Raw genomic sequence first — 14,316 nt, forward strand, 5'->3', positions numbered from 1 at the left:
ATACATTGAGCTAGCTTCTTCATAATTCCCAAACATCCATACAACTGAATGAGATACTCAGGTGGCCATATTAATACCTTAGGGTGCAAATTAAAGGAACATTTACTAAAATTATAAACTTAGGCAGTGGTTGGAAGAAAGTATAATGGTCATATGAAGTAATGTGAAAACAGCCTTATGAGATTTCTTTCTTTCTACTTATAAACTAGTCTATAATTTCTATGAATAATTAGATCTCTCCTGAATTCTATTATTTTTTTTCCTCCAAGAAACTATTTAAATCCTTATTATCTGATTATCTCAGGAGAAAAACATGTTTCACAGAGTTTTTCTTTTGGAATGATTATTCATAAGAGATGGGATTCTCTTAATGGCTGAGGTGGGTAGGATTTCTGTCTTGGAATCAAACAGAGGAAGTTCAGTGACTCAGATGTGAATTGATTTCAAGACTCATAAGTTTTCTTTTTCCTTACAGGAAAAACTTCTGAATTGCAAGAGTATGTGTCTTTTCTTTCTCATATGAACTAATGACAGATGGAGTGTTTTTACTTTAATATTTTATGTTCTGTTGATCATTCTCTAAGGCAGACTTTAAAGTTATATAACCATATCCCTCTCTATGGAGCTTTCATGAAAGTAAATTATTCCAGCTAATTTATAAATAGTAGAAAGTTTCAGACTTCTGTAATTTTGAGATTTGAGGAAATGTGGTTAAAAATAAGATTAAACACCTAAGTATACATGGTAATCAATGCATTATATAGATTTTCTCATGAATTACACATAAGCTTAGCTCAATCACACTTAAAGTTATGCTACTCTAGTTATTATTTTTTAACAAAAATTATATTGTACATATTTTTAGTTATTCACAAGAATTCAGAATGTTAGAAGTTATGGTACTAAAAGCCTACACACTTCAGTGAAGGGGTGTGTGTGTGTGTGTGTGTGTGTCTGCATGCACACATATGAGTGCACCACATAACATATAATGAGACATAGAAAAAAGATATAAAATACCTTATTTACCTGTTTTTTCTATTGTGACAGCTTTTACCTGCTTGAGAACTTTTTCTTCTGTGATAGGAAAAAATGTTAACACAAGTAGCAAATTTGAATACATCAGTCACATATTTCAACCATGATTTTTGTATTCTTTTGAAATAGTGCCAATGCCAAGAAAAACTTCTTGCCTCAATAAAACAGCAAAAACATCTTCTATTCAAATTGGATGAAAGCACAAAGAAAATCTGTCCAGCTGAAATGTCCTTTGCAGCTATCTTGCTATAGAAGCTTTCCTAACTTAAATTGTTCCCTAACATGCCAATATGAGCCCTGTTTTTTGCCTTCACTGTATTTCAGTGTATTTATCTGCCCAGAGGTACTGCTTTATAAAATATATGTTCCCTTACTATTATTAAATTAGAATAGGAAGGAGCAATTTTTGATCTTCTTGTACCGATACCTCCCTGGGAACCCAGGAATAGGTGGAGAACCCAAATTTCTTACAGTGTGAAGCTGGGGAAGAACAAAGTTGATGCCTTTGTGGTATGTCCTCTGTTCTGTGATTTTTCATAGTCAAAGATGTTTGGGTCAAAGTAAAGAGATTATTGCCCTGATACTACATGAAATTAAACTTCTCAAGCATTTCACACTGGGTATGAATCAACAGATCAAATATCCTAAGTAGAAAGTTTCACTGGATAACAGAGAATTTAAAGAGCATGGTGGTGTAACTGAAGTAAAAGAGTTGTTCCTACAAGACAATGCATTTGATGTACACTCAGAGACTAAAGTCTGTCACTTCTCTTTATTTCACCTCAAGTTGGCTAATATTTGGGACATAAGAAAATAACAATGTTTCATTTAATGAGGAGCTTCTGAAAGTTGTTTCTAAGGTTCTGCTTTTGTCAATACAGACAGCTCTTCTCACCTCTCCACACTCCAGCCCTGCTTTCCTTATTCCTATATTTTCTGTTGTTGGCGTATCACAGTTTTTTTAAAAGCATATGCAAAACAAATCAAACAGACTAAAACCCATTGTATACAGATTTTCTAAAGTACAATTTATAAAAGTAAGCAAAGGATTTCCTAAGATTTGTTTAGATAAAGTATGTTTTTCACTTTCCAAAGATTCTGGCCTAACTATATTCATAAATTGTGTACATATTTCAGCCTGGAATGAAAAATAATATTCTACAGAATAATCAGGGCTTGGGTAGCCTCAAAATTAAATTCATATTTAATTAGCTGAAATAAAAACTTGTTTTTATTCTTAAATAAAAATTAATTCATAACCTTGTTTTGATAAATTATGTATCTTTTTTTTTACAAGAAGAACACATTAGCTTACTTCTGCTTTCTACAAAATGCAAGACCAGGAATAAAAAGAAAATAAGAAAGGGAAGGAAGCGTGAAGAAAAGAAAGAGTCAGGAAAAGAAGCATGGATAAATGTTGATTTCTTCAGCATTTTTGGGACTTGGAGAGTCTAAAATGATCATATTTGAATAAGCCAATCTGAATTACAAGTTTGCTCAGAATGCCTTGCCCAAATCAGAATAAAACAGAAAGTATAGAGCCCATTCATCTAAGTGCTGGGTGACTATGGTTTTTGGGCAAAGCTAACTCTCTGATGGGAAGGGAAGACTAGTTGTCTAGTTACATCTCACTGGTTAAGTTCTCAGTACAAAAAAAATTCTGAAGATGACTAAAATTGGAGATGGTCTAGAAGCTTATGACTTAAGACATGAATTGTCCCAAATAACTTTAGACTTGACTCTAAACTCTTCCTTCTGTTAAAATTAGAACATTGAGAGGTTATTTGAGACTACAAATACCACCTGCAAAATACCTGGTTTACCATGAGGAACAGTCTTTTCTGGTTTCACTATGTCTTGTTCTGAAAATAATAAAAAGAAAATCTTTTTATGTATTTAGAAGCTGGGAAAATAGCTAGCAGATTTTAGGAAATGTGCCCATAGAGAAAAAATATTCTGAAATCTTCATATCATCCTTATTTCTATGTAAAACTTAAAGGTTTTAGTTCATGAAAACAATATGCCAAGAATTCTTATTTACAAAATTTTTGAAACTATAGTTTTCAAAACACAGGCTGTAATAAAACACAAATATAAAAGCACAGGTTGAAAATACATGATTTTGAAAACGTTTCAATATTTTTTTGTAAAAAACTCTATATAAGCATAAAAGATAAAATTAATACATACTGTGTATTTGCACTTTTTCAGATATAGCTAAAAATAAATAAATAACATATTAGATTAAATTACCTGCAAAATGGAGTATTTAACAATAACAAATATAACTGGTTATTGTAAATAGAACTAGGCATAACTAGCTTTAAATAGTATTGGGTTTCTGGTTAAAGAAAAGTAAAACTGGCAAAAATACAAAATGCTTATATCTGGTAAAACATATCCACCTACAGCAGATAAATATTATCAGGAAAATAATAAAATAATAATAAATCATAATAATATTTGTAATGTAACAAGGCTGTTATGATCCTTAATATATTGTAAATATATCACAAGAGCAACTATATTCAAGCTTATGATCAGTTGCCAGGTAAGTTCTGGTGAGAATTCAGGGGCTGAGGTACTATTGAATATGTGTCTAGATTTCTATTCATGATTTGTCGATATTGAAGAATCTTGCTAAGTAATCTTTTATAATGAAGAAATAGCTACCATAGAGCCTAAGGGTTTTTTTGAACTTGCCTCAGGTCAATAGCTAGTTGGTACCAGAGGTATGACTTAAACACTAAATAACAATGTAGACTTGGAAAGGTCACCCTTTTTTTAGGTCAATGCTACCTCCTAATAAAATGATAGCATTTTAGGGACAATCTCTTAATGGGAGTACCCAGGGTTTGGTGCAAATCAGACATGGGGCAGACCCCTAGCTTCAACATTGATTAACTTGAAAATCCTGGAATAATAACTTATTTTCTGAACTTGAGCTATGGAACTGCTTCTTCAGATATTAAGTATAGGTAATAATTGCCATGCTGTCTGTTTCTCATAATGATATGATGAAAGTAAAAATCCTATGCTAGTCCTTAGCTCACAATAGACGCTTAATAAATTCTTGCTCTCATTCCCTTCAAACCACAATAGTCTATAACTTTATGATTTTATAATTCTCGTATATTACTGGAAATACTTCAGAATTATAAAAACAAAGCCACCAGAATTATGAAAATAAAGCCATAAGTTAAGCATGATTATTATTAATTTCATAAAAACCTTAGAAATGTCTCCAGAAACCTAGAGTCTCTGTTGAGATTTATTTAAGGCCATTTTCTAGGTGTTTTAGTCTAGGGAATATTCCCATTCTCACCTAATCCAGTGCTATAAAATCATGTTGAGCAATGGAGTTGACAAAATAATGAGGAACTTGGAGACTCTGTGCATGTCTCCCTAGTGAGATGTAAGCCTCTTTTAGTACTTAATAAAATAAAGATAATGTCAACTCTGAATCTGTATAAAATAAAGCTCATGTTACCTGGTTTTGCTTCTTTTTTAATTTGGGGCTCTGAGGGAGAGAAAAGGCAGAAAATTTAAAACCTGAAAAAATAAACTAGAATGCAAATTAATTTTTAGAAATAATTTTATTTGGTTATCATAATTGGGAGGATGAGGCAGGAGAATTGCTTGAACCCAGGAGGCAGAGGTTTCAGTGAGCTGAGATCATGCCACTGCACTCCAGCTTAGGTGACAGAGCGAGACTCCGTTTAAAAAAAAAATTTTTTTTTACTAAAATTTATTTCAGTTTTACACTTGTTTGCCAATGATGGACTATTAAACATGAAACAGAAACATGCTTTGCACTTGTCTGTGAAATTGTTGCTATAGCTAATTCTTTTAAATCTAAATTTTCTACTTTTTTCTAAGATGATTATTGCAGAAAATAGTTCCAAAGTCAACATAAGATAAATTATTTTAACAACAAGAGTTGGAAGAGACTCTTTGAAATAGATCTAATTGGGTACTTACGTGATTTAGGAATTGAGACAAATAGTGTTATGGCTCAAATGTGTTCTCCCAAACAATCTGTTGAGTCCTAACCCCCAGTACCTAAGAATGTAACCTTATTTGGAAATAGGGTTGCTACTGATGTAATTAGTTAAGGTAAGATGAGGTCATGCTAGAGAAGGGTAGGTTTTTAATCCAATATGACTATTGTCCTTATATGAAGAGAAAAAGAGACACAAATAGAGAAGATGACCATGCGATAATAGAGGCAGAGATTGAAGTCATATATCTTCACACCAAGAAACACCGAAGATTGCTAGAAAACACCAGAAGCTAGGAGAAGCAAACAAATATTCTCCTCTACGGGTTTAAAAAGAAGTGTTGCTTTGTCAACACCTTGATTTTGGACTTTTAACTTCCAAAATTGTGAGAGAGAAAAATTTCTCCAGTTTTAAGCAACACAATTTGTGATATTTTATTGTAGCCATCCAAGGAAACTAATCAATTTTGGTTTAGGAACATAGGTGCTGCTGAAACAAATACCCGTACATGTAAAAGTGGTTTTGAAATTGGGTAATGGGTAGAGTCTACAATAATTTTGAGACACTTAATATAGAAAGCCTAGATTGCTTTGAAGAGATTATTGGCAGAAATATTGACATTAAAGGTTATTCTGATGAGGGCTCAGAAAGAACTCAAGAGAGCTATAGAGAAAGCTCTTGTCATTTTAAATGCTACATTTCTGACTTAGTCCATTTTGTGCTGCTATAATAGAATATCACAGACTGGGTAATTTACATAGAACAGAAATGTATTTCTTATACTTCTAGAGACCGTGAAGTTCGGGATTAAGGTATTAGCAGGTTTGGTCTCTGGTTTGGAGATAATGCCTTGCTACTGTGTCCTTCAGAGAGAAGGAATGCTGTGTCTTTACAGGGCAAAGCCAAAAGGGGAAGACAGCAGGCTAGCTGAACACTGCATGGAGCCTCTTTTATAACGGCCTTGTTCCCATTCACAAAAGAGGAGCTCTTATGGCCTAATCACCTCTTCAAGGCTCCAGCTGTCAATACTATTTATTACACAGGTAACACATAAATTTTGAGAAAACACATTCAAATCATATAGATATATATTATTGTAAGTAGAAGTAGAATGTTGCTAGAAATATGAGTTTTCAAGATGAGGTCTCAAGAAAATGAGGAACATGTTATTGGCCACTAAAGGAAAGGTAATATTTGTTATAAAGTGGCAAAAAACTTAGCTTAATTGTGTTTTTCTGTTAGGTGGAAGATGGAAATAGTAAGTGAATACTTAAAAATTTAGCTAAGAACATTTTCAAGCAAAGTATGGAAGGTGCAAACTGATTTCTCCTTGTTGTTTATAATAAAATGTGAAAAGAAAGATACACATAAATTTAAGAAGATACTGTTAATCAAATAAGAACTGGCACTTACTGATCTGAAAATTCTCAGCCTATCTAGACAGTGTGCCATGGAGATAGAGCCAAGGTTGTGGTTGGACAAACTTTTGCTAAAGAGGTTAGATGTATGACTCATGGAGCCACTTCAGCAGAAGACAGAAATAGAGATGTGGTTATCCAGGAAACATCTGTGGAGGACCCTCTTATCTAATGGCTTAGACGCCCCATGAATTGAATGTGACACTAGTCAGGTTTTCGAGAATTTTAAAGAAGCAAAAACAATGCCAGCCTGGACAGAAAAGGGACAGAGACATGATAAAATGAAGGGATAATGACTCCAAAAGAAAAGCCATGAATTCAAACGCCTGGGTTAATGGGACCTCCTGTGGCAGAGAAGGCAGGGCTGTCAGCACACTGAGCTAAGAGGACAGGGCCACTGTTCCACCAGTCCCAGAGTACAGAGCACTGAGCCAGAAAGAATATTCTCAGGCTTTGAAATATGCTAGGTTTTGGATTTGCTTAGGACTCAGGACCTCTTTTTATTTTATTGCAATTTCTTCCCTTTAAAAGTGGAATGTCCATCCTATACGTATCTCATCATTTTATTTTGGGAGTAAATAATTTGTTTCATGTTTTCACAGGTTCAAAAAGAGAAGAGGAATTTTGCTGCAGGAAGAATCATACTCCAAGTTTTATATGTAACTGATTTAGATGATTTAGATAATGAGATTTGGAACTGTTAATTGATATTTAGATGAAATTTTGGACTTAGAACCATGCTAGAATGGTTAGGACTTTTAGAAATGTTGGGATGGGGTGAACATATTTTGCACCTATGGAGGACATAAATTTTGGGCCAGCCAGAGAATGGACTGTTATGGATTTAATTGCATCTCTCCAAAAGGTATGCTTACATCCTAACCTCCAGTACCTTAAAATATGAACTTGTTTGTAAATAGGGTTATTGCAGATGTAATTAGTTAAGATGTGGTCATGGGGCAGTAGGGTGGGTATTTAATCCAATATGACTGGTGTACTTATTAGAGGAGAAGGGTTTACAGAGCTAGAGACACAAAGGGAGAAGGTTTCCATGTGATGATGGAGGCAGAGTTTGAAAGTGATGCATCTACAAGCCAAGGAACACCAAGGATTGCTGGAAAACACCAGAAGATGAAAGGAAGGATTCCTCTCTACAGATTTCATGGAAAGCATGTCCCTTGTGACACCTTCATTTTGGACATCTACTCTCCAGAACTGTGAGAGAATAAATTTCTGTTGTTTTAAGCCACCCAGTTTGTGGAATTTAAGCCACCCAGTTTGTGGAATTTTACTACAGTAGCCCTACAACAATAATACAATTATGAAACATTAAACAAAATTTTAACTGTTCAGAACCAGACAGTTGAGTGTTCTTTTGAAAAAGTTTCTACTGCCTACTGTAGCCTTCAGAAATGTTCATCTGACTCAGAAGCCTCAAAAGAGAGAAGGATGAGAGCAGATGTTTTGCTGATTGAATGTCTGTGTCCTACAATAATCAGAGAAAATTTTGGTTTTGTGGGAATCAATTCAATTACTCAGTTACTTCTTCTGAACCATGTAAATTTCTCAGAGATTTCACCTATGCAAATAGAGTTTTTTCTAGAAATGGGTAGCATAGAGAAATATATATTTTGTTAGTTTTTTTTTAAGTTGGTCAAGGATAAAATTTGATATAATATTTGTACTAGGACATGACATTTGCAAGGAGATATTGTGCTATTTATTCTAAACATGGAAATCATATATGTGTATAAATAAAATATACTTACCTGGCTTCTCTTCTTTTTTTCCTTGTAGTTCTAAAAATATAGATGAACATTAGTAACAACGATTATAGAAAGATATTCATTTCCTATATACTCGTGCATATTTATTTTTATATAATTATTTTCTATGTTATTCATTGGTTTCAATCTCCTATTAACTTCGAAAAGTTAATGTCACATTAACCATATTCTTATGATTGTGGCAAACTAGTACATAACAACAGATTCCTCACTATTATTCCCATAAGAAATATTTTGAGAGCCAGGCATGGTGGCTCATGCCTGTAATCTTAGCACTTTGGAAGGCCAGCCAGGTGTGTTGGTGCGTGCCTGCAATCCCAGCTACTGGGGAGGCTGAGGCACAAGAATCACTTGAGCCTGGTAGGCAGAGGTTGCAGTGAGCAGAGATCACACCACTGCCCACTGCCTGGGCAACAGAGTGAGACCCTGTCTCAAAATAAATTTTTTTTGAGAAAATAATGGAAATGTGCGCTGAGATTTTTAATGACAAGGTAAGGAAAGATACTTCCAGTGAATAAAGGATAAAGGAAAATTTTGGTATAGCATTTTCTCAGAAATACATGTAAGAAAATGAGTACATTGTCTACACAAAACAAACCTTTGACTTTAAGCAAAATATTCAACATGAAATCAAGATAAATAACAGCATGCATTTAAGATTTGTTTTATGTATGTATGTACATATGTACGTATTTGTTTATTGAGCATGCATATAACATACGTGGAGGTTTAGGCTTGACTTCTTTGCCTAGAAAAAAGTAAAAAAATTATTAAAGGCTGAGTCATACAATTCTTATTAAATTGACATTATTGAATATGATATAATATATTTGAAAATAAAAATCAAACCATATAGACCCCACCTATCCTTTTTTGTTGAAATTCTATAGAATGTGTAACTTATGGCTAAGTTCTTTAGTGCAAGATTGGCAAACTTTTTCTTTAACAGTCAGATAGTGTATATTTTCAGGTTTTAGGCCATATGGTCTCTCACAATTCTTCATTTGTGTGAATATAGAAGTAGCCATAGATAATAATGTAAATAAATATGACTGACTGTGTTCCAATAAAACTTTATAAAAACTAGTGGCCAGTCTGTGGGCCATTTTGTCAGCCTCTGTTCTATTCATAGTCAGTTTTAATTTTCTCTCTTTTTTGCATTCAACAAATATTTGAATAGTCAACACTTTTCTCTGATTCTGTTTTCTTACAAATGCCATCTAGTACCCGTCTGTCACTGTTCAACTCAACTTTTTAAGGAATATCATCTTTACTTGTTTTTTCTACTTCTCACTCCCACTTCATCATTAATTCACTGTAATCTAGTTTCTAGCTCCACCATTCTATGGATTAGTCTCTCTGGTCACCAATTTCCCATTACTTTCCAAGACTAATGAACATATTTGACCATATTGATCACTTTCCCTTTCTTTTTAAGTTCCTGTTCACTTGGCTTTTGGGAAAGGTAAACATAATATGTATGCTCTACTGTAATGAGATAAATATTAATACTGCCTTCTTTTAATTTCAAAACTATCCTAGTAACTTTTTCTTTTAGCAAAGATAACATAACAGGGGTCTAATTACTCCTCATACTGGAAATTAAGGAAAACAGACAAAATATATAAAACAATGGTTTTAAAGATATTGAACATCAGACAACAAAGAACAGTGATACTTTAGTGATGGGAAACAAATGAGATGTACCCTGTGATTGCTTCCGCTTAGTGCTTGGAGAAAGTTACAAGGCCTTAGTGCAGCAATGAGTTGCCTAGCAACTCAGCCTAGGCAAATCACGGAGCTTATAAGATGGAGCTGGGCGTCTGGAAAGGCCAAGACAGTCAGTTATCACAGATCAGAGTAAGGTAGAGCAGAGAGCAGCAGAGAAGAGGAAGGGAGTTCTGGAGATGTGTGGAAGGTGACATTAAGTCATCAGAAGAGCACTGAACAGCATATACACACAAAGAAACTACTTGAGGCCAAGGAAAGAAAAAATGGAGAGAATTTTAAAACTTTATAATAAGCTTTGAAGTTCAATAGTGTCAATCTTCCAACTTTGTTCTTTGTCTTCGGTACCGTGTTTGCTATTCTGGATCTTTTTCCATTCCACATAAACTTTATATTCAGTTTGTCAACACACACAAAATAATTTTCTGGGAATTTTCCATAATTGCATTGACTCTATACGTCAATTTGGAAAGAATTGACACCTTCATAATTTTGAATCTTCCTATCCACATAAAGTATCTCTCTATCTAGATGTTCTTTGACTTTTTTCATCATCAGGGTTTAGTCCCCTCACTATTTTCTTTTCATTCCTCTTCTTTTCTTTTTTTTTTTTTTTTGGCTAACCTCTGCTTAAGGCCTAGTTTAGCTGTCTCTTTCTCAGAAGCCTTTTTCTGATGCAGCGGAATTGCTTACTCCTTTTATGTGCTAATACTACTTGGTAGATCTCTTTATCATTATGTTAGTCATAATCTATTGCAAGTATCAGCTTAAGTGAATGCCTTCTCTTCTACATTGTGAGATATTTGAGGACAGAGGTCATGTGTATCTATCATTGAATGCAGGAAATTGGTGCGATTCCTAATACATGGTGATAAGATAGGCTCTCATTCTTTTTTTGTTCATTAGATAAATAAGTAAAACAAGGTAAAAAATTGAGAAATTTAGCAAAAATGAATGTAGAAAAATATATACATTTAGGAATTGTATTAGAACACAAAATACATGTTACAGTTACTGCATAGTTTCTTTGACTTGGGTTGCAAATTTACCTCTCATCTTTCTGATATTCAGGCGGAAAAAAAGCACAAATGTTAAACCATTTACAGTGTTCTTAAGATGTAAATACTTACTTTGTTTAAGAGAAGCAGAGTAATCACTGGCAATGATAACTGAGATAAATTTGTTTCCTGGGTTCTCAGAACAAAAGGCTGTATAATGTCAATAACAGCCTCAGCAATATTTTTACCCTAAATGTGTGATGGCTTTTACAGAACTCCACCTACTGCTCTTAACATGCACCAGAGATACAATACAAAGCACAGTTCAATAAGAGGAAAGTCACTTTTGGCCCAACAAATGTGCTTTAGGGACATAGCTATGTGCTCTGGCTAAATGTAAGGATAAAATCAAGGTTATGGAGATTCTCTCCAGTGGTATTGGAAAGGATAATACATACTCATATTTCTTTCTGAGAATCTAACACATGTATTGACACAATCCTCTAAGAAACATGAATGGAAACACCAAAAAACCCTAAAACACACATACAATTGTGTGAAAATATGTGTGTTCAGTTGTGCTCTTAAAGCCCAACTAGATTAAGAAAATGTTGACTTAATAGTTCTGCTATTTATAAAACCAAGTTGTGATAAATACAGGACAACTGCCTATTCCCACAAAGCTGTCCAATTATAAAATTTGGTTTTCCGAGTTAGTTGTCTACATGCCATGTCCTATATCAACCTCATCAGCATTCACATAACATCTCTCTAGTTATTCTGCTTTCTCTTTATACTATCTATCTATTAGAAGCCGACTTCTGTCTCCCAAAATACATGTGGAAGGCCAGACGCCCAGTACCTTATGAATGTGCCTTGTGTGGAAATAGAGTTTTTGCAGTTATAATTAAGTTAAGATGAGATCATTATCCTGGGCCCTAATCCAATATGACTAGCGTTATGATCAAAAGAGGAAAAGAGATACAGAGATGGACAAACATAGAGGGAATGTAATATGAAGACACACAGAGAGAATACTGTGTGACAACAGAGGCAGAGACTGGAGGATGGGAGTGATGCATCTACAGGCTCAGCTTCAGAATTTATATATGTATCAATAGTCAGAGGTCTACAATGAACTATATATAGTTCTACATATATAAGTTCTATATATACGTTCTATAAGTCTATATAGTTTAGCCTGTTAACAATTCTAGCTCCACAGTCATTATCGAATAATGTAAATAAAGGCTTGTACATAATCTGTTTTATACCAAATTTCTTCCTAAGATGATTAATCAAGTGATCAACAGTGAAATAATATCATTTAATAATCTTTCTGATCCACATATCTGTAAATAGATTTAACATATTTTAACAGATATTTGTCAAATTACTATATTAATTCATTCATAAAGAAACTTTCTGTTATATTTATATTAAACTTTATAACTACCTCTACAATGTGAGATAAATATATCAAAAACCAATCAAAAGTGCCCTAAAGCCTATATATTATGTGGTTTAGAATTTTCAATGTAAAAGTAGAAAAAAGTAAACTTTCCAAATACAAGTAACGAACTGAACTTTCATGAATTTATTCACAAAATTCATAATTTGCTTAATTATGTCACAGAAACTGCTCTATTATTAGATCAAATGAGGAAATTAGTCCTGTTCCTCAACAGAGATTTATTATATTTTAACTTTGTCAAGACAATATAAGTCATTATCATAAAATTTGACTTTTGTAAAATTTGTAAGTGTAATATTATTTGGGGCATATAACACATATAAAGATCTTAACTGGAAAAACTTTTATTTAGGTGATCTTATAAAGATTCATCAAGTAAGTCCATTAAAGTTTAATACAAGATAATAATTTGGTATAAGAGCAGTAGGACATTATAAATTTTATAATGCAAAAGGAAAGAATTTTAAAACTGAAAAGATCCTGGAAATCATCAGAATAGCTTTTTTAATGGTCCACAAAACAAGTCCTTAAAAATTTCAGAAAATTGAAATGATAACAAGTATTCTTTCAAACCACAGTGGAATAAAATTAGAATTCAATTCTAAAAGGAACCTTCAAAACTATAAAAATACATGGAAATTAAATAACATGCTTCTGAATGATCATTGGGTCAACAATGAAATCAAGATGGACATTTAAAAATTCTTTGAACTCAATGATAATAGTGAAACTAGCTATCAAAAACTCTGTGACACAGCAAAGGTGGTGCTAAGAGGAAAATTCATAGCCTTAAATGCCTACATCAAAAAGTCTGAAAGAGCACAAATAGACAATCTAAGGTCACACCTCAAGGAACTAGACAAACAAGAACAAACCAAACCCAAACCCAACTGTCGCTGTTTGCTGAGGATATAATTGTACGCCCAGAAAACCCTAAAGACTTCTCCCAAAAGCCCCTAGAACTGATAAATGAATTCAGCAAAGTTTGAGGATACAAAATTAATGTACACAAATCAGTAGCTCAGTATTATTAAAAAGATGAATGATAAGTGTTGATGAGAATGAGGAGAAAAGAAATCCCTCGTACACTGCTGGTGAAAACATAAATTAGTACAGGCACTTTGGAGAATAGCATGAAGCCTCCTCAAAAAAAACTAGAATTACCATATTCAGCAATTTTCAGCTAGTTTACAGCAATTTCACTTCTGTTATATCCAAAGGAATTGAAATCAGGATGTCAGAGAGATATTTGAACTCCCATGTTCATTTCAGCATTATTCACAGTAGGCAAGATACTAAGTGTCCATCAACAAATATATGGATTTAAAAATGTGGGGGGTGTGTGTGTGTATATATATATATATATATACACACTATATATATATAGTATGTATGTATAGTGTATATATATATACACACACTATATATATAGTATGTATGTATAGTGTATATATATATATACACACACTATATATATAGTATGTATGTATAGTGTATATATATAAAATATGTTATATATATTATATATAATATATACACACACGTACACACACAAAATAGGATACTATACAGCCTTAAAAAAAAGAAGAAAATTCTGTCATTTGCAACATCAGTGGAAATGAAGAACATTCTGTTAAGTGAAATAAGCCAGGCACAGAAAGATAAATACTGCATGATTATATGTGGAATCTAAATAAGTCAATCTCATAGAAACAGAGAATAGGAAGGTGGTTACCAGAGGGTAGAGAATAGAGGGAGAGATGGGAAAAGAGATGATGTTGATAAAAGGGTGCAAAGTTTCAGTTAAACTGGAGGAATAAGTTTTAGTAATCTATTGTTCTCATGGCGATCACAGTCAATAATAATGAGGTG

At 33.2% G+C, this 14,316-nt stretch overlaps 1 protein-coding gene across 28 annotated transcripts in view; it reads right to left on the minus strand.

The window, feature by feature from the left end:
• The window catches only part of TRDN (triadin), a 414,373-nt gene that overhangs the window by 51,612 nt on the left and 348,445 nt on the right, over positions 1-14,316 (minus strand). For 24 of the 28 annotated variants that reach the window (XM_054686250.1, XM_054686252.1, XM_054686249.1 and 21 more), the window contains 6 exons: positions 8,966-8,992; positions 8,227-8,256; positions 4,529-4,558; positions 3,229-3,255; positions 2,853-2,900; positions 1,030-1,077 (listed from right to left, as the gene is read on the minus strand). In XM_054686250.1, the coding sequence (XP_054542225.1) occupies positions 1,030-1,077; positions 2,853-2,900; positions 3,229-3,255; positions 4,529-4,558; positions 8,227-8,256; positions 8,966-8,992 (210 nt within the window). The remainder of the gene's footprint in view (positions 1-1,029; positions 1,078-2,852; positions 2,901-3,228; positions 3,256-4,528; positions 4,559-8,226; positions 8,257-8,965; positions 8,993-14,316) is intronic. The other 4 variants (XR_008548643.2, XM_054686245.1, XM_054686247.1 and 1 more) reach the window with 4 other exon arrangements.

This window comes from Pan troglodytes, chromosome 5 (assembly GCF_028858775.2).
Source record: "Pan troglodytes isolate AG18354 chromosome 5, NHGRI_mPanTro3-v2.0_pri, whole genome shotgun sequence".
Taxonomy (NCBI): Eukaryota; Metazoa; Chordata; class Mammalia; order Primates; family Hominidae; genus Pan; species Pan troglodytes.